At 51.9% G+C, this 21225-nt stretch overlaps 11 protein-coding genes across 11 annotated transcripts; 6 read left to right on the top strand and 5 right to left on the bottom strand.

The window, feature by feature from the left end:
* Positions 1-183: 183 nt before the first annotated feature.
* MGL_3352 (uncharacterized protein) lies at positions 184-1530 on the top strand (the record flags this gene model as incomplete). Its single annotated transcript, XM_001729265.1, has 1 exon — positions 184-1530. One exon carries the CDS (start codon positions 184-186, stop codon positions 1528-1530), a length of 1347 nt encoding a protein of 448 aa, XP_001729317.1.
* Positions 1531-1596: 66 nt separating this feature from the next.
* MGL_3351 (uncharacterized protein) lies at positions 1597-2798 on the bottom strand (the record flags this gene model as incomplete). The annotated part of the gene is made up of 2 exons (XM_001729264.1): positions 1597-1709; positions 1865-2798. The coding sequence occupies 2 exons, from the start codon at positions 2796-2798 to the stop codon at positions 1597-1599; spliced, it is 1047 nt and encodes a 348-aa protein (XP_001729316.1).
* A 200-nt stretch (positions 2799-2998) lies between these two features.
* On the bottom strand, positions 2999-4199 carry MGL_3350 (uncharacterized protein; the record flags this gene model as incomplete). Its single annotated transcript, XM_001729263.1, has 4 exons — positions 2999-3960; positions 3991-4030; positions 4081-4107; positions 4146-4199. The coding sequence occupies 4 exons, from the start codon at positions 4197-4199 to the stop codon at positions 2999-3001; spliced, it is 1083 nt and encodes a 360-aa protein (XP_001729315.1).
* Positions 4200-4704: 505 nt separating this feature from the next.
* On the bottom strand, positions 4705-4965 carry MGL_3349 (uncharacterized protein; the record flags this gene model as incomplete). Its single annotated transcript, XM_001729262.1, has 1 exon — positions 4705-4965. One exon carries the CDS (start codon positions 4963-4965, stop codon positions 4705-4707), a length of 261 nt encoding a protein of 86 aa, XP_001729314.1.
* Positions 4966-5669: 704 nt separating this feature from the next.
* Positions 5670-6468, top strand: MGL_3348 (uncharacterized protein; the record flags this gene model as incomplete). Its single annotated transcript, XM_001729261.1, has 3 exons — positions 5670-5690; positions 5740-5851; positions 6209-6468. 3 exons carry the CDS (start codon positions 5670-5672, stop codon positions 6466-6468), a joined length of 393 nt encoding a protein of 130 aa, XP_001729313.1.
* A 2059-nt stretch (positions 6469-8527) lies between these two features.
* MGL_3347 (uncharacterized protein) lies at positions 8528-9206 on the bottom strand (the record flags this gene model as incomplete). The annotated part of the gene is made up of 2 exons (XM_001729260.1): positions 8528-8875; positions 9087-9206. 2 exons carry the CDS (start codon positions 9204-9206, stop codon positions 8528-8530), a joined length of 468 nt encoding a protein of 155 aa, XP_001729312.1.
* A 535-nt stretch (positions 9207-9741) lies between these two features.
* MGL_3346 (uncharacterized protein) lies at positions 9742-11790 on the top strand (the record flags this gene model as incomplete). Its single annotated transcript, XM_001729259.1, has 1 exon — positions 9742-11790. The coding sequence occupies one exon, from the start codon at positions 9742-9744 to the stop codon at positions 11788-11790; it is 2049 nt and encodes a 682-aa protein (XP_001729311.1).
* Positions 11791-12130: 340 nt separating this feature from the next.
* On the top strand, positions 12131-12424 carry MGL_3345 (uncharacterized protein; the record flags this gene model as incomplete). Its single annotated transcript, XM_001729258.1, has 1 exon — positions 12131-12424. One exon carries the CDS (start codon positions 12131-12133, stop codon positions 12422-12424), a length of 294 nt encoding a protein of 97 aa, XP_001729310.1.
* A 337-nt stretch (positions 12425-12761) lies between these two features.
* Positions 12762-14843, top strand: MGL_3344 (uncharacterized protein; the record flags this gene model as incomplete). The annotated part of the gene is made up of 1 exon (XM_001729257.1): positions 12762-14843. The coding sequence occupies one exon, from the start codon at positions 12762-12764 to the stop codon at positions 14841-14843; it is 2082 nt and encodes a 693-aa protein (XP_001729309.1).
* A 138-nt stretch (positions 14844-14981) lies between these two features.
* MGL_3343 (uncharacterized protein) lies at positions 14982-18482 on the bottom strand (the record flags this gene model as incomplete). The annotated part of the gene is made up of 1 exon (XM_001729256.1): positions 14982-18482. One exon carries the CDS (start codon positions 18480-18482, stop codon positions 14982-14984), a length of 3501 nt encoding a protein of 1166 aa, XP_001729308.1.
* An 802-nt stretch (positions 18483-19284) lies between these two features.
* MGL_3342 (uncharacterized protein) lies at positions 19285-20844 on the top strand (the record flags this gene model as incomplete). The annotated part of the gene is made up of 1 exon (XM_001729255.1): positions 19285-20844. The coding sequence occupies one exon, from the start codon at positions 19285-19287 to the stop codon at positions 20842-20844; it is 1560 nt and encodes a 519-aa protein (XP_001729307.1).
* Positions 20845-21225: the final 381 nt, after the last annotated feature.

The following is a 21225-nucleotide window of genomic DNA, read 5'->3' as shown; positions in this document are numbered from 1 at the left end:
TGAGACGACAACAATAACTCGCAGTCTCCGCTGCGTCAGGGCAAGATGTGCCAAGGTTTTCAGGACCGTCGACGGGGTCGCTCAGTACGAGCTGGGAAATATGCGCGTATTCGCGCCACACATTCGTACGTTTTCATTCCCGCACAGCGTTTGCATTTTCTTCACTTACGACATCCGTCCATTATGGCCGCAGTGATCGACTTTCCATTCGCACTGCCTGCTGCGCCAAAAAACTATGCGCCTACGCAGGCGTCTACTTCTGCTTTGTCTCTAACGAGTGTGGAAGTGGCGCCAGTGGGCGATGCATTCCTTGGTCACATGCGTAGGCAACTGCATAAGAGCACGTTTGAAGATGACGACGCTCTCATGAAGCAGCGCCTGGACGAGCATGCCGCTGCTAACACGGAAGTCAATGAGCTTGATAATGACATCGGTGAGGAGCCGGAAAGTAGAGAACTGCTCGAAAGTGATCCAAAGGAATGGAAGTCTCTTGACCACTACGCAGTACTGGGTCTCTCGTCCCGTCGCTACAAGGCCACAGACTATGAAATCAAGATTGCGCACCGCAAAAAGGTCCTCAAGCATCACCCAGACAAGAAAGTGGGTGCTACAGGCCTGAGTGACGACGCATTCTTCAAGTGCGTCGCAAAGTCGTTTGAGATCCTCTCGAACCCTGAAAAACGCCGTCAGTTTGACAGTGTAGATGAGGGCGTGGATGACGACGACGTACCGACCGGCAAAGAGAGCCCGGATAGGTTCTATGAGCTGTGGGGGCCTGTGTTTGAGCGGGAAGCCCGGTTCTCGAAACGGACGCCTGTGCCTTCGCTCGGCACAAAGGACAGCACAAAGGACGAAGTTGACGACTTTTACAACTTCTTCTATGACTTTGACAGTTGGCGCAGCTTCGAATACTTGGACAAGGAGGTAAATGATGGCAGTGACAACCGTGACGAAAAGCGCTACACGGAAAAGAAGAACCGCAACGAGCGTGCGCGTCGCAAGAAGGAAGACAATGCTCGTCTGCGTAACTTGGTCGACAAGGCGCTCTCTTTGGACCCACGTATCAAGGCATTCCGTGCCGCTGAGCGTGCTGCTCGTGAAGCCAAAAAGAACAAGGGCCGTCCGGGAGCACCTAGCGGTAAGAGTGCTGCAGAGGTGGCCGCGGAAGAGCAGCGCAAGAAGGAAGAGGCCGAAAAAGCCGCCAAGGAAGCCGCTGCGAAGGAAGAGGCCGAGAAGGCGGAACGCGAAGCCGCTAAAAAAGTGCGCGAAGCTGCGAAGAAGAACCTCAAGAAGGAAAAGAAAAGCATCCGGAACATCATCACCGGTGCAAACTACTTCCAGCCTGAAGGCGTGTCGCCCTCAGCGACTGTGCTTGAGAAGCAGCTTGGTGCTCTGGACGCCCTGTGCGGTGCATTGGAGCCTGAACAAGTGGTGGCCCTGCGCGAGTCATGTGAAAAAGGACACGCTGAGGCTAAGGCCGCACTGCACAAGGCCTGTGAGGACAAGGGTCTGGGCGATGCATTTGCGTAGGTGTCAATGGGTTATGACGAGGTAGCAGGAGACATAGCTCGCAGGGACTGCAGAAACTGATGCAGTTCAGGATATGTAAACACACCCTGCTTTACGAAGCCGTATGCATAGCGCACAACAATGTAGTGCATGGATGGGTGAGAGAACTCTGTTCGTAGCCGATGCCAGGTTTGCGAGCCCTGCTTTACCGGGGTAATCGATTCTGCAAGCGCTCTCGCCACATAGGTACCAGCCGTGGATATGCGGATGCCTTTCGCTTCAGCGAGTTCGTGGACATTCTGGCCCTGGACCCAAGCATCCCATGCGCGATTGTGAGCCAATGGCACAGACGTACTTGGCCGCGCAGCCACGCGCCGGCCTTTGGCTTGCGATACTTCAGTCAACAGCTTCTGCGCATCTTCGGAAGACATGGGTCGCTTGGCATGCGCATCAAGAAGCATGGCATGCGCTAGTTCCAACGAGACATATGCATCTGATGCGGCGTACGTGATTTGCTCGTTGGTGAGCGGTACTTGTGTCCATGAGCTTGTGCGCGTTGGTCCTTTGGCCAAGTCGCAGCCAAGGTATGCAGCGCACAAGTCCCGTAGGCTAATAAGTGCGCGGCGACCATTCCATCGCTCAGGATCGAGCTTCCACGCAATACGGCTGAGCTCCAACGCGCCACATGTCTCAATCCCAAAGTCGCGCTGCAGCTTGCTAAGATCCTGTCGAACTGCAACACCGGATTTTAGAATGTGTGGATCTTGAAGCATAGCCACTAGGGTATCAGGAAGGCGCTTCATCTGCGAAAGATGAATGACAAATATGTCATTCGCAGTCGCAAGTTGGGCAACGGCCGTTTTCCCCATACGAAGACCAAAATTCCACTCGAGATCTAGACCAACAATGCCGCCCAGCGTGTTTGTATGGGCCAAAGCAGGTGGTAAAAGTTTATCGACTAAGTGTGACTTGGTCACATAATGCATTGTGGGAATTGCATGTGTATACGGTGACTGCTTCAGTATTGTCTGGATAGCACGCTGAACAACTCCGTGTGGTCTCTTATATGTATACTGCGGCATGGATGATGATGCTGACGATGCAGGCACAGATGCAGATGTTGTTGATGCAGATGGATATGCGTCTGCGAAAGACGCGGCCAGATCATCGACGACGCGTGCATGATCACTGACATAACGCGTGGATGAATGAAAACATCTGAGAGATGAGAGGAGACTTGCATTGCAAACGGAATGGCTCAGGACACCTGCGTGCCGAGAACGCGCCATCTCAGGAACGTCCGAATACGTGGGATCTCGAGATTTTGTACTCGCCCTGCCCACAAAAAAGATGTGAATGTTGGTCCAAGCGCCGAACCGAAAATGCAGATGCCACGTGGCCTGGCGAGCACGCAGAGTGGAGGCTCTCACGTCTACAACGATTTTGATTCATCACGATAGCTACAGGCAACATCACTGGCAGCATGCATCTAAGCCAGCCACATAGGGGCTGCCATAGCCTCTTCAGCAATGACGAGATCGATCGAGTCGCCAAAGTACTCGTCTTCCTCGTCATCGAGAGCGCGGATAGCCGTCATGTGCGAGGCGCCATCGCCCAATGCATAGGCTAAGTAGCCAACAGGAGCGATAAATGCGCGCGACGAGTAATCAGCAAGACCTTTTCCATCACGTATACGGATTCCCGCAGGAACGGCAGGGAAGTTGGCGTTAAGTAGCGTCTTCAACATAGTCTGCAACAAAGGCAAAATGCGCTGATCTCCGCTGACAGCATAGTAATGAGCCAGACGCCAAGGCGTACGGCAAGCATTCCAACTCATCTCACCATCGTACTTAGATTCCAGATGCTTACCTTTTGATGGATGCCATCCATGCCGTTTGTCATGCACGAGGAAATCTGCAATGAGACCAGTGCGCGGATTCACATCCAGCTGCGAAATGGCCACTTGCAGCGTCGCCTCAAGCACTTGCTGCCACCGCTGACGTGATTCGGGGTTTGGATGTTTCATGTGAAAAAGCAAAAAGGACGACAGAATAAAGTCAGAGCTGCGCGTCGAGTCATGCAGACGGCGGTTTTCCTTGCTGTCAGTGCAGCACCAGTCGCCAAGTAAAGGAACATGAAGCTCTGGATGAACACAATGTGCCAACAGAGCGTCACTCAGCGCGGCTGCCTCGTAGCCATAAGCACCCGCTGGAAAGTTCGACGAGCCATTCGGCCAAACTCTCTGGGCCTGGAACAAGGCTGTTGCAATATCGATATCACCATCTGTCGCACAATCGCGAGCATCTTCCTCCACATAGAGTGCGCCAGATTGGTTCATCCGAACTTGCCACATCATCAGACCATGTTCGTTGCGGAAATTCAGAAAAAATGTCAGTAAACCGTCGAAGTCAACTTGGTTGCCATGAAGTACAGCAATCAACATAGCATAACCTGGCATATTAGCACCCATTCTTTACGCACCATGTGCTTCAGAGCATGTTACAGCATCACCGTTGTCACCCTGCACGTTAGTAGCTGCACGCGACGCAGAACCTCCTAATGCCTGCATACCGAGCCATTGTAAAAGCAATACAAGCCCTATCATTAGTAAGAATGCCGTATGCACTTTCACGTACAGACGGACTCGATCGCATGTATGTACTACACCACTGTCGATACTTCGCCTCCATGATGATGGTGATGGACAGAGCCAGAATCGTGAGCGCCTACACTGTCCTATTCTCAGGCACGCTTTGTACGTCGACGCCCTAGCATGGCCACTGCGTCTATGGAGTCATTAGATTGGCCGGACAGGTGTCAAGAAAGAAATTTTTGCACGTGGATTTTCTCGCACAGGGGAGCTCTGTGAACAGGGGGCCAAATGTGGCCACATCCATCTCGAGATGCCCGCGTAATCTGCACGGCCACCTGCGCCGATGCCAACCCTTACCACCATGCACCCGATAGAGACTGCACATCCCGCAGAATATGGGAATCATATAGAAACAATGCACCCACGCTCATTCGAGCATTCCGCATCTTACACAGCCTAGCTACAAACCGTTCTAGCAAAGAATCGCCTCGGTTGATACAGCCAGAATAGGGGCTAAAGCAACATGCATTACATGATGTATTTTTCGAGTCACAAAGCAAAACCTGCCTGTGATAAATAGTGTGTATGGACCAAATATGCGCTTAGCGGCGGCCGGCACCTGGGACGTGGCGGCCCTTACGCTCAGGCATTTGCTGCGACGTCACAGGAGCTGTAACAGTCACTGGAAGGTTGTCAAAGCCAAGACTGTGAATCATCTCCTCCGTGTCGGGGTCAATCTCAAGAGGAGCAACCGACGGGTCAAGAGCCGACACCTCCGGAACGTATTGGTCCTTGCGCTCGCGCTCTTCTTCTTGGAGCTTGAACGAGATACCACGGACAGGGCCACGCTGGATACGCCTCATCAAGTGCGTCGTGAAACCAGCGATCTTGTTGCGCAGACGCTTTGAAGGGACAATGGCCACCTCATCAATCACCTTCTTGTTGGTGTGGAAGTCAACGGGGTTCAGACGGGGGTAGTACTTCTCAATGAGAACACGAGAAGCGCGCTTGGTGGTCTTAGTGCGGACGCGACCCTGTCATAGTGTTAGTACTAACAAGCTCTCTACAATGTAATCACGCTAGCTCAACATTACAGCATGCATCCCATCGTCGCGGCACCGCACGCTGCACACAGCAAACATGCACGCAAAGTTCGCAACTTTGCGCTTTCCATCCCAGGACGCCTGCAGCTTTCTCGGACTTCACATCCCAGCAGTACTCATGTGCATGTGTGGTAACACTCGTACAGACGACGAGAGACCATGCGACTAGCGTGTCTCAGTCTACGCACCATCTTGTCTTGCCTTTGGTGTTAGGGAAACAGGAGAATACCGTCCGGCCGACGAAGTCCTACGCACTATCGCCCTCACTTGAGCTTCCTTCCTCCGGCACGCGCGCAATATGCAGTTTTGAAGATGTCACGTGCTCATCTATTACTCTGAGGCGGAGGGGCGGCGGCGCGGCAGAGTGAGTCCACAAGTATTGCAAAAATGCCCATCTGGCCCCGAGGCGAATTCACACGCTTTGGGTAGGCGCTAATTTTCTTCTCGTAACCTTCAAGTCCAACATGGTCAGGATCTCGGTACTGGTACGTCGTATACAGGCAAGCAGGCAACAAAACTAATCCACATGAATAGAACGACGCCCTTGTGAGCATTGTGAATGCTGAGCGTCGCGGAAAGCGCCAGGTTCTTATCCGCCCATCGTCCAAGGTTGTGGTGAAGTTCCTGAGCGTTATGCAGAAGCATGGTATGTATCTCACTGACCGCACGGATACAACCCGCAGAGGGAGAGCAAGGGGTGATAGAAAATGTCTTCGTGTATATGCGCATACTCTGCCGCCAGGCCTTCCTACTCGGGATTATAACTGTTGGGCTCCTGGGTCTTGCTTCCACCAGAGTTCTTCTTTAAGGTTCCGAGAAATCAACGCAGCTCGCACTGAACAGGATATGCTTTCCTCTTGCGACCTGTTCTTTTGCGTAATAGGTTATAAAGCCTAGGCATGCAACACTTTGTGCAACGTTGCGCCCCCACCTCTTGCCCTCTTCTCTGATTCAATGCGGTCTTTCTTTGGACAATGAATGGTGTATACTAACGCGATATTAGGCTATATCGGAGACTTCGAGATCATTGATGACCACCGCGCTGGTAAGATTGTTGTTCAGCTCATCGGCCGCATCAACAAGTGCGGTGTGATTTCCCCTCGCTACCCTGTGCCCCTGACGGAGATGGAGCGCTGGGTTTCAGCCATGCTTCCTGCTCGTTCTTTCGGTTTCGTGGTTCTCACGACGTCATCGGGCATTATGGACCATGAAGAGGCGCATCGGAAACACGTCGCTGGCAAGATCCTCGGCTACTTCTACTAAGTATGTCGCAGACTCCTACATGCGGACTCGAGGAAATGGCTTTGTATGCGCACCAGTGCATCCTTTTTGGTGAGCAACTTTCAAAACCTCGCAGCTACCGCGGCATGCTTTCCCTCCATACTTTTTCCTTGTCGCGGATTGTACTGTTGTAGAACTTCTACGTGATAGCTGCGAGTCGTAGCCCTTGTGCAACGAGATATATGCCTACAAAAGTATAGAGTTTTGTGTGAGATTAAAGGGATCCTGATGACTTGAGCGCCTTCAGATTCTATTATTCCTCTTTGGAATGATGAGCTGACACCTGCTGATTTGCTACAGTATCAGCGTGCATCGTCCAAGTCTCGGTTTTGACTCGCTTGGCTTCATTAGGCGACGTTGTGTGTGAATCCTCGGTTGAGGAAGCATCCGAATGTGACCGTTTCGACGTTGGTGCTCGGATGGGATCTTGTTGAAATGCACGCGCTTGTGGATTTAATTTGGATGAAGTTGTTGTTGACATTGTCGAGTGTGTCGTCTTGTCTTCAGGCAATGGCTTGTATCCTAGAGAGTGACGCACATCCTGTTGAATCTGCTTTAAGGTAGCCGAGACGTTATCCAGACCTTGTCGCGTAGTAGCGCTAGCATCGTCATATTTCTGGATTTCTTTCTGGAGCTGCTCAATGCGTTCACAAAGTTGCTGTGAAGAACTTTAAGGTTAGCTGACTTGATGACGTACGCTATCATTTCATCACGCTTCGGGTATACGAGAATCTTTTTCGCCAAAGAATTATATTCTGCAACGTGCGCTCGGTGTTGCTTGGCATCCTCAAGCCGTTTCTTCATCACCTCAATATCAGCACGCCTTTCTTCACTCCTTTTATCTGATACATGTAAGAAATCAATGTGGACCAAACCAAGAGAGTGCTTTCATCCCAAACCTCAGCTTTTTCAATCGAAGTACGTACGTAGTTCTGCCGTTTGGTCCTCAAATACACGAATTTCCGCAGCCGAGGTTGTGGTAGTCATATGTTGAAGGCGACTCATGTGTTCGCAAAACATTTGCAGGTCAAGCTTTAACAGCGCAACAGTTGCTTCACTGTACGATTAGCGGATGGATCACAGGAAGCACGTACCGGTCAGTCAGTGTGCGTGCCTGTGCCAACAACGCGATGCGTTTGCTTATCCGGCGCACGAACTTTTCATCCGAAGCCAGACGAGCCTTCAGCACGTCATCTTTCTGGGTCAGATCCATTTCCTATACACATACCTTGCTGTTGACCATTAAGTGGTGCCACATTACTTGAACCTGACCCTTCCTTACTCATGCTCATCTGGCTAAACCAAGCGAGTCTATATTTAATCTCAGTAACTGGATCAAGTGTGGAGAGAGTTCGATCGACAAAAGGCTTGCCGACTCGACGTCTAACGAACTAGTGCTCTTTCCTCTCCACTCTGCAATGAGAACCTTTTGATGAGTGCTACAAGGAATTTCGGTATGAATTGAACTGTTCCAAATAAGTGCACACTTGACAACAGCACGAGTGGTACGAGCAGATAGCCAAATCTTTGTATTCATAGGACACTCATATAAACGTTTATCACGAAAAATAAAGAAAAGAGGATAGCTACCTTGCGCTTGCGTCAGTACAGAGCCAGTATCATGAAGCGCAACTTTTAACACGAGGTCGTAGTTGAGCTATCCCACGAGGTATCTTATGCTGTCATGACAGCAAAACATAACGTGCGGATCCATAGTGTAAAAAATTATGTAAAACAACAACACCCTTTTCAATGGGCCGGCCGGCATGATCTAAAAGAAGAGTCTAATCCAAGTACATCTTAACGCCGCTGATCGCCACTCATACACCAAGTCGATGCAGTATTACTGCTCACACACAAGTTACCGGACATAGAATATATTTCTAGCTATGCCGGGCGCAAGATGCGCGCCGTTCTCAAGGGAATAATAGCACAAGGTGAAGCGGCGCTGAGAAGAACCGAGTTCGCTGCGCTTAGAACCGCTGCTACATTTTGGCAAATAGGAGGGTGAGATCCAACTCTCACACAGATCATAACATGCTTAGGCCTGGACCTTCTTGGCAGCAGCGCCGATAATGCTGCGGCGCTGCTTCTTCAAGACCTGAATCCGGAAGCGGTCAACTAGTAATCTGTCAGCACAAGTGTCCCAGGCGAAATACAAGGCCATCAACGTACAGTCAGATGTGTTCTTGCGGGCTTCACGAGCCTTGAGAGTCTTAGCCCACTTGCTGCTCTCCCACTTCTCCTTGACACCAGAGGCCTCGAATGCCTTCTTCACAACAGGTGTGCCAGCACCGCGGGGGACCTTGATGACGAAGCCGGTCAGATTCATGTTGCGGAAGGCCATAACCTGACGGGGCACGCCAGTTGATGGGCCATCAATCACACCCTACAAAAAGTTAGTATTCGTCACACAAGATACCGTTATGTGCGCGGAGGCCATAGAAATCGAAAGCATCAGAGAAAAAAGCGGATGTCCATCAAGACCGATAGTACTTATGTGCAGGTGCTTTCGACATCATCACCTTGGTCCTAATGCGCGCTTATCTTTCTCTGAACGCTGTTCGCGCCTTTGACTGGCTCAAGCCAAGAATACATACCCTGTTCTGGTCCACGATCTCGACGATCGTAGCGAGATTGTTCTTTGACTCGTCGTTCGAAACGAGGACAACACGGCCCACCTCGACGTAGCGCTTGAAAGACACACGTTGATTGCCCATGACGACTTGATAACCACGCTAGGATGAAAGGGTAGCGAGCTGGAGTACTGGGCACCGCCGAAGGCCAGCCCCCCTCCTCGCCTCCCAGCAGCTAGTCAAATGCACGTGATGCATATAGTTCTACCCCCATGGTCGATTCAAGGATGCAGGGCTCCACGTGGACAAGAAGCGTGTTCGTGGAGGGTTGGTCCACGTGCGGGAGAAAGAGTGAGCGGGAGGCGTGCGCGTCCCTCCACCGCGCACGAGCACACCCGCACGTTTGAAACCGACCCGTAGCGCCTGCTAAATCCACAAATTTTTGGAGTCGTTACTTAGCGTGTGCAGTGCGGGGTTATCACTCATCGTACTCGTTTGTCAGTTAGCGGGAGGTATACCTGCTGTAAAACGTTCTGGAGGGCAATGCAATCCCATATTGTGCAACAAGGTATGGGTAGCAGCTCGTCTAGAAATGAGCACGCACGCAGTCCGGTAGCATCGCCGTCGAGTTCCTCAACCCCGCCACACTCAAGCGATTCGTGCGCCACCGCCGCCAGTTATGGCGACTTCTTCATCGGGAAAGAACCATTTGGATGAGACTGTGGATGAGAATGTAGACGAGAAAGGAGTATCGCAACGAGTAGGGAGTGGGCGGAAAGCCGCTGCCTCATTGCATCTGTTCATGGCCGCACAATCTTCAGGAACGACACCGAACCAGACAGAGCATCTAACAAACCCGAAGCGCCAGGATTCAAGTCCATCTTCAATGGATTCTATGCATCAAGCTTACTTGTGTCGGAGTCCAGCAACAGCTATGACAGCATCGCCCTCACCATCGCAACCGCTCAGGCCTCAAAGCTTGTTACAGCGTTCCATGTCATCGTGGAATGAGTCGACTCCGCCTTCCTCACAACCACATGATGTTTTGACGAACTCCACGATGTATGACGATGATGGCGATAAGGCGCAAGGTGCAAGCTGGATCGATACAAGCTCAGATGAGTCTTCTGAGGAAAGCGATACAGCCAGTGAGCAGGAGACTGACGTGGAAAAGGCCTCTGCAGCAGAGCCACCAAGGCAAATGGATGGGTATGGAAGCTACACGAATCCACTTACTATTCCGTCCCCGCACTTCAGTGCAAATTCAGATGTACGAACGCCGCATACAGCCCGCCTGCATCAGCACCACCATGTCCAAGACTCAACAGAGCCGCCACCAAGTGTCGTACAATTGCAGCCATTTAATCATCAGGTTGGTGGCCACAGTCATATTTTTCAATTCTCGCGGCGTGCTGTGTGCAAACCACTCACTTCGCGTGAGAACCAATTCTACGAAGCGTTGGAGCGTGATCACCCAGACATGCTGGCGTTTGTGCCGCAGTATCTGGGTGTATTGAATGTAACATACCGACACGTACACCGTGAGCCTGTGATGCATTCTGCTGACAAGGCGAGCAATCAGGTGTCTATGACCACAAGTGCACCGGAGCCAAGGCGCCGCATTTTCCACGGCCAAGACGAGGATGAAAATGAGGTGCCAGAAGTGGCTATCGATCGAAACCAGCACATAATGCCAGACTGGCTTGTGAGGCGGTCACTGCGTGGAAATGAAGAGTTTGATGCCGCTGGTAATGCGGTTTCAAGTGAGAATACGATCTTGGGAAAGGGTTGCACATCGGTGAATCGGCGCTTGCAGGAACAAGTGATCCGCGAAGTGTTCCGTCAACGCAAGCCACGGCACCGCAACAAGCGGTCAGTAAGTGGGCATGCAGGTCCAGGTGATCGACTGGCTAGGTCTTGGGACCAGAAGAAACAGGGCAGTAGTATGACTGCATTTTCGAGTTTGGATTACACTGATAGCACATGGAATCAAAGCCGGCCGCGGAGTCATGAAGATTGCGCAATGTCAAGTGTGGGAATGAGAATGAATGTGGAACCAGAGGTGCCTCTGGAAACAGGGCCTGACAGCACGGGAACAGGAGACAGAGCGGAAGTTGGAGCGACCCCGCGGCCTGTTTCAAGAGCACGTCCGTCGCCTACAACAGCGTCGCCCGTAAAGTCAAGCGCACGGCAAGAGCAATTCATTCTCCTAGAAGATTTAACGGGAGGACTCAAGGCCCCATGTGTCCTGGATCTGAAAATGGGCACTCGACAGTACGGTCTGGACTCGACAGATGCGAAGAAAAAGAGCCAGACAAACAAGTGCATCAAGACAACCAGTCGGACACATGGTGTGCGGATCTGCGGTATGCAGATGTATGATGCGCGCCAGGACAAGTTTGTCTTTCAGGACAAATACTATGGCCGCAACGTGAAACCAGATGAGTTTACATCGGTGCTCGAGACATTCTTTCACAATGGTTATCAAGTGCTTATTCACCATATACCAGTGCTCGTTGAGAAGCTCTACTGCCTGGCTCAGCATGCATGTAAGCTCGCGGGCTACCGCTTCTATGCTAGCAGCCTGCTTCTGATTTATGACGGCGATGTCCGTCGGCAGCGGGCACTTTTGCAAGGCTTTGAGGCTGACGTTTTGGGTGATTCGCGTCATCAACGTGGCCAATATGATGGGCGCCGACGCCCATACTCCCCCAGATTCGTGCGTTGATACAAGAGAAACGAGCACTACCGATACCGATATCAGCAGTCAGCCGTTCCTTGTAACACCGCCGTACGAGGCGAGCCCCTCGACGACTATCACGTCGCCCCAGGCGCCTTCCAGTGTATCATCTACCACTATCACTCTTCCGTCCCCAGTTTTTTCGGCGGAAACGTCACCAAAAGAAGAACCGCCGCTTTCTTTGCCAGGTCATGGAGGCGGTCGACGTTTCTGGCGCAGAGGCAACATGAATATTCGGATAATTGATTTTGCTCATTGCACGACAGGCAAAGATTTCTACTTCCCTGAAGACCATGGCGGGCGGCCGCCCACACGGCCCGACGAAACGATGCTTCCTGTATCTCGACACCCCCCTGCACATCGCGACAAGCCAGATGCTGGTTACCTATGGGGACTACGATGTTTGTCCTTGGCCTTGCACGAGATTTGGGACCGAGAGCGGAAAAGACGCCTTGATGCTTCATTGGCCTCCCTTCACGAGCATGCCACCGCAGAAGACCGTTTGTCGTCGCTTCGCACTGCTGATATAGGCCCATTACAGGTTCCGGGTGGCGAGATCTTCTTACAGCTCTTTGGTGACTATCATGCCTCCGGCTCTTTGTCAGGGTATATATCTACATAATGCCTCCGACCCCGGCCCTCGAGTCAAGTGCACGTAGCGTGCGCTAACCAACGACGCTCACCTCCACATGTGGCGGGATGCAAGTGACGACGACAGACCGATGACCCTTACGAATAGCTGTTTTATTTCTTAGTATCTTAGTACTAATTGATGGAATTCGCCACATTTTCAAGTCTTGGCACAATTAGCACTTCCTGTTCGTACTCATCAGCTGGACACAAGCCAAGCGCCCCTTACTAGTTGTAAAAAGTATCGATTGCCTTGCTTGTCGACGTCGCCTCTCTTACAGACAAGGCACCCACCTCCTTGCTTCCGTGTGATCACATTTCATTCCAACATGTCGGTTCAGAGAGCAAGGTCAGGGACATCGCTCACACGCCCGCCACTTGATCGGCGCAGAGCATCACTGTTTCTTGGCAAGGACGAGGAGCGCTGGGCTCATATGATAGCTGATCCTGCATCTGATTCGCCATGGAAAGTGATCAAAAGTGTAATGGTATCGCCGCCGCGGACGTGGGAAAACCATGATCCCATTACGCACAAGTTTGCAAGCTCTCTTGGTATCGCCCCTGCGTCTGCGCAGACCCGAAACGTGCATGATATTGAATCATCACTCATGCCAGCGCATGATGAGGAAGTGCCTGCAAGTGCATTTGTCTCATCAGATTACAGGCCCATACCCACACCATCGACCGGGACATCAGCGGTGCACCCTTTTCGGCAATGTGGTGATCGTACGGTTGCACCACAAGCATCTGCCTTGCTTTCACCTACATCGCTCACCGCCAAAAATGATGCTTCGCTCTTGCCTAGAGGCTCGCCAAGTCGAATGGATATGTCGCATCCCATCTTGTCCGACTCTTTGTCAAGTATACTGCTAGAAAAAGCCAGCCTCGACGTGTATCCTGACGATGCCGTGGTGAAGACAACAACGCGCAATGTGTCAGCTGCATCGTCTGCGTCGCGCTTCATGGAGAAGGCCTCCGCGGCTTGGTGCCAGTACGAGCCGACACTCGAAGCGCGACGAGACCGGCGCTCGAAGCTCCTTCGCTCCGCCCTCAAGGACTATGTGCCAACCCCACGTACTGGTTCGCCTGAACCCAATGTCCAGTCAGAGCTTCAGCTTCTTGACCAGATGTACGACAAGAAGGACATACTGTCTTTAGTCCCGCGACGTTCTATCGAACATGTGGAAGGTACTTTGTACGATGAAGACGGGCCCTTTCGCGAGGGCGCCACAAGTGACAGTCTAAGTGTACGCTTGTTTTACGCACCTGGACCCAGCGGCGAAGGTATCAGTTTCCTCATCACGACGCCGGACAACCGCGTGTTTTCTGCGGCAAAGCGGCGGAGATGGGCCATGGACCAGTATGGCAACTTTTTTGCGGCGATGGAAATCAAGAGTGTCGAGTCGAAGCTCCGTGTGGCGAAGAACGAGACAGTCGACCCCTTGTATGCACGAGAGTATGAGGCTGATCTTCGGCGACATTACATCGACGACATTCTTGACGAGCTCCAAAAGGCCGAGACTCTTACGCCGGTGCAAAGCGCAGTCAAGCCGCACGTGCTCAGAACAGAAGATAACAAGATTGTTCGACTGGAAGAAGACTTTCCTGAAGAAGCTTTCTTCGTGATCGCTGGATGCCAAGATCATGAAATTATGCCTGTTATGGCGCGCGTATTTGCCGACGCTATCTTGCTTCTCTGGCGCATGCATTGTCATGGTTGGATGCACGGTGATATTAAACTGGAGAACCTTATGTTCAACCAGAAAGGCGTTTTATATATCATTGATTTTGAAAATGCGTCACCGTTCCGTGGATCGGCTCAGCATGACGGCCTGATCCAGCTACTAAGCTTCGACTGGACTCCACCCGAACTGGAAATCAGCCCTCTGGGTCGCCGAATGGGCCCTACGGGCGACTTGTTTGCCTTAGGAAGCAACATCATTCGAGGCTTTGCTTTGCGTGATGGCATCACGGACAAGACAGTTCGTGACATGCTCATGGGCGATGGCCTCGGTATTTTCATCTCATTCCGAAACACACTCCTCACATCCTCTGCGAGTATGCCTGATGCCCCACCTGTGCATTACAATGTGAATCTCGTGCCTCTCTTGCTCGCTGCTGATACTGAAACGACGCCAATCTACCTTAATCCAGCGCGTGTACTGCGAATATTTGCTTGTCGGGCGCCAAAACTGTTGCAGTACATCCTGGCGCACTGCGTTGCGCCATCGCCGTACGAACGCAACGAGCGCTTTGGTGTTGAATTGGCACACGAGTTACTTCATGATCCAGCCAATGCAGGCATGTGGGAGACCGTCAAGAAAGCCCTGGACACATCCATCGAGCTGAGCGGAAGTTCTTGGGTCCGACCGAAACTGAATGAAGCACGCGACATTTTGGAATTGTCATAACTCAAACAACTATCTAGCTATTTGTACATGTGCATAGGAATGATGGAAGCATGAACGAAACGAACGACTGATGAATCATTTTTTTTTTGCAAAACAAGAGAAAATATAAGAAACGACGAAACGAATTCGGTCCATGCATTAACCCTCACTGTCAGCAGCCAGACTTGCAATAAGTGCCTCCAATTGGGACTGGATCGATTGGTTATGTGCTTCGTCGCTGGCTTCCGGATCAAGGAGCGGCATGGTAGGTGAATCAGAGGCAGATGTCGCCGAAGTTGTCGTAGGCGCGGCTGAATTGGATGTATGTGCTTCTTCTTTGAGCCCCGTGGCGATAGACTGATCTTGTCTAGGTACAGTAGACTCGTGATGAGAAAATGATTCCTCGGGTTTTAGAGACGGCGCTGAATCGCTGGGTGGAGGCTGAACGTGTCTATCATTCGCTGACGACGCAGACGGCTGTGGCACATGCGTATTTGTCGACGAAGATGTTGGCTCTTCGGATGCTGATGATACACTTGCACAAGTCGTAGAGGCACCTGTCGCTCCAGACTGCATCGCTTTGTTGTCTGTCAGATCAGAGACCGACATGTTTGGGTCACGCAGCGTCTCGGTCAAATGCTGAATGGCCTCTGTTGACACGTCAATACCATACGACCTGAGGAGCGATTCCATGCGATTCGATCCCACTGACTCATAAGGTCTGTCATGATCAGGCACCGACTCATGTCCGTCGCTGTCACCGCCCTCGGCATCTGACAAATCAGCTTCAGCATCGGCAATGGCTTTTTCATCAGCGAGTCGCTGTGCTTCCTCATCATCGTCCTCGCCGTTGTGACCATGACTCTGGCCTTCACGACCGCTCATGTCGACATCATCGCCATCGTCGCCATGTGTACCGGCCAATGCAGCGGTAAGCGTACGCAAAGCATCGCTGTAGTCTTCCAAATTGATGCCGTCGAGCTCACTGGTATCGAGGTCTTGCATTGATGCGTCAGGTACGACATCTGTGGAGGCTGGCTTGTGTTGCGGTCCAATTTCTTGGAATGCTGCCTGCAAGGTCTCTGAAACGGCTGCATCCAAATCAGACTGTGTCGCCGAAGGTGCTGGTTCTATTGGCTCGTTTGCCGGGTCAGAAATAGTCAGAGAATCATCTGAAGACACTTGATGTGTAGCAGCACGTGTTGCCTGCCGAACAAGAGTTTCAATCGATGCAGAGAGCGAGCCAGGTCCAGACGCGGGCAGCGGCGCAGGAGATGGTACGGAAGACGTGCTAAACGGCAGATAAGACTTGTGCTCTGGCACAGGTTCCGCAGATGAGGTCAAGCCTAGGTTTGGATCTGGACCTGTACTCATTCCAAGTGTAGGAGCGGATCCAGCGCCAAGCCCCGTTCCATGGTCGATGGAGCCTGCGTCTGCGCCAGAACCGGGTGCACCCGTACCTGATCGTGCCGAGCCCAGAAGCCGCGACAGAGACTGCAGCACTGGCGAAGACGTTGACGTCAGCGAGTTCGTCATAGGAGTCAAGGAGCTAGGATCGGATATAGCCGCGCTACCATCAGATGGACGCTGCGCATGCTTCAACAGAGCCGACGCGAGAATACTTGAAAGCGATGACGTGCTTTGTGTACTACCGTCAGCCCCTTGCAATGCTGTGCCTTGCGAAGCACGCAGCTGTCGAACAAGAGAGGTAAGTGTAGGGGTAAGATCCTGGGATGTCAATGGCACCGTCCCATTATGATCACGCGAACGTTGTTGGTGCGCCAACAACAACGCAGCAGCCGCGGCACCGTTCTGAAAAATACTGCTGGCTGGGTTATCCAAAGGAGCGGCACCCGGTTGACCATAAGGCTTCGGCCCTGGCCGCAAGGTCGATGGGTGACGCAAGCCTCTGTGCCTGTTCAAATGCACAGACGATTGTCGGTATGCAGCTGCTCCTTCAAATTGAGCACGCGCTTTGAACGGACTGGCAGGCGCCGGTCCTTTTGGACCGTTCACCATCATGGGGTGATCCTTTCCGATTTGCGGCCGTCTGGTGGGCTTACGCCCTGCATTGCTACCATCCCAATGAGGATTGATCCGATACAGACTGCCAGCCTTGTGAAGACGACCACGCTTAAATGCTTTCTGGAGGGCCTGACTCGCCGACGGCCGAAAGTTTTTCATCAACGGATAAGTATCCTCCATCCAATGGAAAAGCATGCGCGGCGGAGTACCATTCACGTCACCTATAGCCTGAAGACCTTCAATGATCATGTCTTCGTACGACGGCAGGGTGCTCGTGATTCTAGGCGGCTCACGTGTTGAGTCATTTGCATCAGTTGTATGCGGGTCATGAATCCCATACGTGGGTGTGAATGACGAAGTTAGCCCCGAACTTGTAGCTGCCGCATTCGATTGTGTTGTTGCATGCGACAGACTTGTATAATCTAATGCAGAAGGCCCCGTGCCCGTCGCAGTGATGCCTGTAGAAAAGCCGGGTCGTGTCGTTAGACTGCTTAAAAGAGATGACGCAGAGGGTAAGGACGACGCGGTAGTAGCAGTAGACGTAGCAGGTGGTATGGCAGAAGCCGGAGAAGAGATGCCCCCAGGATCAGGCGTCGTCTGCTCGAGCAAACGTGACAGTGCCGAGTTTGCAGGCATGCGATGGTTTGCATTTGGGAATGAATTGCTCAATAAAGACGAAAGACCACTTGTCATACCAGAGCCAGATCCTCCTTGTTTGGACGGCGCAAGTGGTTGGCCTTGCAAACCGAGCATCGGGCCAGACGAATTGGTGTTTTGGATGGATTCGAGAATGGCAGCAACACGCGATGATATGTTGCCATTGTTTGTGACTGACTCAGGCTCCGTAACATTGGTAGTTGTCGATGTCGATGATATAAAGGGTTCAGAGGTGCTCGTCATAGATGTGCCAAGGTCGGTTGTTGAGGCAGGAATCATCGGGGTATACAATCGACTGGCGGTGCCAGCTGGTGGCTCACCCAGCGAAATAACGCTAGAATCAGTCAAAAATGAGGCCGACGGGGCCGCCGCTGTATGCGGAGGCGGAGACGGTGGTGCAACTGACGCAGATACCTGTATGGTCGGTGTAGATGTTTGTTCAGATGAGTCAGGAGGCACAGTCAGTCCCGGAGGCTGGTGCAACGGCTCCTTGTCAGTCGTAGAATGTGTAGTCGTGTCTGCATGGAGAGGAGATGGGACATGCGGCACATGTGAAGATAATAATGGTGGTGCCGAGGATAAAGGCGGAGAAATATGTGCTGATGATGACGGAAATGAATGTGGTGGCTCTGAAGAAGTACGCAAAGAATGATCCGTCTGTATGGACGACGCAGCTAGCTCACGTCGGCTCGCAGTCACACGTTCTTCGATATTATTTGGGTATATTAATGCATACACATCGGCAGCATGTGGGGTATCTTGAAGAAGCTGTTCAATCTGACGAATGATGCGAATCAGTTCAGACGATGACAAGCACTCGAGGTAGGCGTCAGCAAAATGTGGTCGTGAATGTATACGTGCGCGCTTTGCATGCTCAGCTGCTTGGTCATAAAGCGCGACTTGGTCAGGCGAGTGCGATCGCTTTACCGCCACAGGCGTCGTTGGCTCGTTGGCCGACGACTCAGATTGAATGTTCATGCGGATAAACAGCAGGCGGCACGGGGCTACGCGCCACGCTCGGCCAAGGCGTAGCGAAGCCTGCCTTCCTTTGGATCAGCCAGCTGCTGGTGTTGTCGTGGAGTCTGCCCTGCTCGCTCGCTCTCAATGTTTTGATCGACGCGCGCCACGTATTAATTCGTGCGCACGCGATTCAAGAGCGTGGGTGCCGATTATCGAGCAGACGTCTGGTGACTTTGCAGCTATATAGTTCGGTGGCAACAGAGCGGAGTGTCCGGGCACATTTTGCCTCGCAACTGTACATTTTTTTTGTGGGTGGGCCAACCAAGATTTTCGGTTGGTCGGCTGGGTCTGAACAATTTTTTTCTCGGTATTTGCATGTGCCCGATCCAAAAAGTAAAACTAAGCATAGCGCATGGGCAACCCCTCCCGATCTTGACAGAATGCCGAGACAATTTTGGACATTGGAATAATATGCACATGATCTCGTAACCATGCATACACGAGACTCCAAAAAGTCGGCGGAGTCGCGCGTCGCGGAGCATGGACCACGTCCACGAAGCGAAAGAGGGTATCGCCCAAAAAAAATTGTCAGTAGCAAAATTTTATTCGATGCCTGGTGCAGGTAGAGATCGTCTGTGTCCAACCCAAGACCCAAATTTGCAGACGTGCAGGGGCCTCTTTGATTGTGCCTTAGCCAATGCTGACGTGGATAGGAAATTGACGAGAGCCCGATGCACTTTAGGAATACCGCAGTTTGCCTGTGCGGACACGTCAAGTAGGTCTTACGTCCACCACTGTGCGTCATTCCTCTGTGGGTAGAATGGCAGGTGACAGTAGCACGACAAAGTCCAATCCCGTGGTGAATTTTGTGGTGGCACTTTGGAAGGTGTTGTGGGAAATCTGGATTGAGCCGTTCCTGCAATTCATCCATGTGTACGAACCAGCGGACAGGACGTACGGACGTAGCGAGGTGCCGTTCAGCAAGATGGAGCAGCGCCTGCACGAGAATCCAGATGTGACGGTGTCATTCTACAAGGCGATGATGCCCAACGGAAAGGATTTCGTTTGGTATCAGGTTTGGGAAGACAAGCTTGCAATGCGCTCGACGGGACGTGTGGCAGACATGGTGTTCTGTCACGGCACTGGTGTGCACTCAGGCACGCTCGCGAGCCATTCTCGTCGATATCTGGATGCTGGCTACCGATTGATTGTACCTGATCTTCCATCGCATGGCTACTCAACAGGCCGACACGTCTATCAGCCGACGATGAAGGGTTACACTGATGGTGTGTACCAGGCAATTCACGACGTGGCTCGCCGCGATGACGAGGCGGAGGGCCGCAAGATTCCCAAACAAAATCGTCGCAGAACCTTTCTCCTTGGTCTTTCGTTCGGTGGTCTCGTAGCGCTGCTGTACCCGATCTACTATCCGGCATCTGCTCGAAACGACACGACGGACATGGATGAGATCCCGGTTGATGGTGTTGTGGCTGTTGGACCGATTCTGCACTTTAATCCGAAGGACGTCAAAGTCAGTCCTGTTGTTCGCTTCATTGTCACAATCATTCGTTTCTTGAACGCAGGCCGTCTTGAACTGTATGTGCCACATAAGCAGGCCGTCGACAAAGATCCCAAGGTGTATAAGCAGCTTGTGGATCAGGACATGCGTAGTCACCGCGGTGCTTTCCGTGTAGGGCACCTGCTATGTGTGCGCAGAGGCATTGCGGACGTCCAGGAACTGGCTGACAAGTTTACTGTTCCGGTATACATTCAGCATGGCTTGCAAGACCGTGTGGTGTCGGTGACGTCGTCGACGACATGGCTCGAAAAGATTGGATCGGATGACATTAAAATGAGCGTGTACCCAGTGTGTCAGCACGTCATTTACCGTAAGGCTAAGACTGAGGAGGAAGACTTGGCTGGCCGTGTATGTGTGTTGGAGGATAATGTGGCTTGGATGAACGCCCGTTGCCCAGGCATTGGCCACATCGAGCGCGGTGTGTCGTTCTCGTCTGACCACTCAGACATGAGCAAGGATGCGTCTCAGCGTACGTTAGCTTACTCAGGCTTTTCGTCGGGTCTGATGACGCCTAGTGAAGCAGCCTTAAGCTCTATGGGACAACCCAACATTGTGGAGGACACAATCCAATCTCTTACAGACAAACTAGGCGCCTTTGACCAAGAGGGCGCCAAGTCAACTGGTGTAGACAATGATGCGTCTAGCACAAGTCAGTCGCTGTCGAACCGTCTCGCAAAGGACTCCGCAAAGCAGCCTATCACGCCAGTTTCTGGGCCTGATGATTCAGTTGAGCATCGTGTGTATCGTGGAAATTGGACGTTGCCCCAGGAAATGCGTCCATATGATATCTTGATCGATTGATGTTGGTCGTGGGTGATTTTGCTACCAATATTTGATCAAACTCTTGGCAGCCTGGTCGGCAGCTTGGGTGAGCGTGCTGTTCCTGTTGCCGAAGCTGCTACGTTACCATGCATTTCTCATTGACGATGTGTCCAAAATGAACAATAATCACAATAAACAGCTTAAATGGTTAATGACATAGACTCAATGAACTAGTCTTTCTTTGTCGTGCATACCTGGGTCTGGTTCGTATAGGGTATGTGCTGTGTTAGGCTTGGGGGCGAGATGTGTGAGAATTGGGCCATGGTAGAAAGTGACTCTGTAGTCACGTTCCATTTGGGCCATTTTTGACCGTATTAGCACAGCAACGTAGCGTCTGAGTTGCGCGTAGCCTTACTACGT

Source organism: Malassezia globosa (assembly GCF_000181695.2).
Source record: "Malassezia globosa CBS 7966 chromosome Unknown mgl_sf_9.1, whole genome shotgun sequence".
Lineage (NCBI taxonomy): Eukaryota > Fungi > Basidiomycota > Malasseziomycetes > Malasseziales > Malasseziaceae > Malassezia > Malassezia globosa.
The sequence above is the reverse complement of the archived record's forward strand: the minus strand, read 5'-3'. Positions and strand labels throughout refer to the sequence as shown.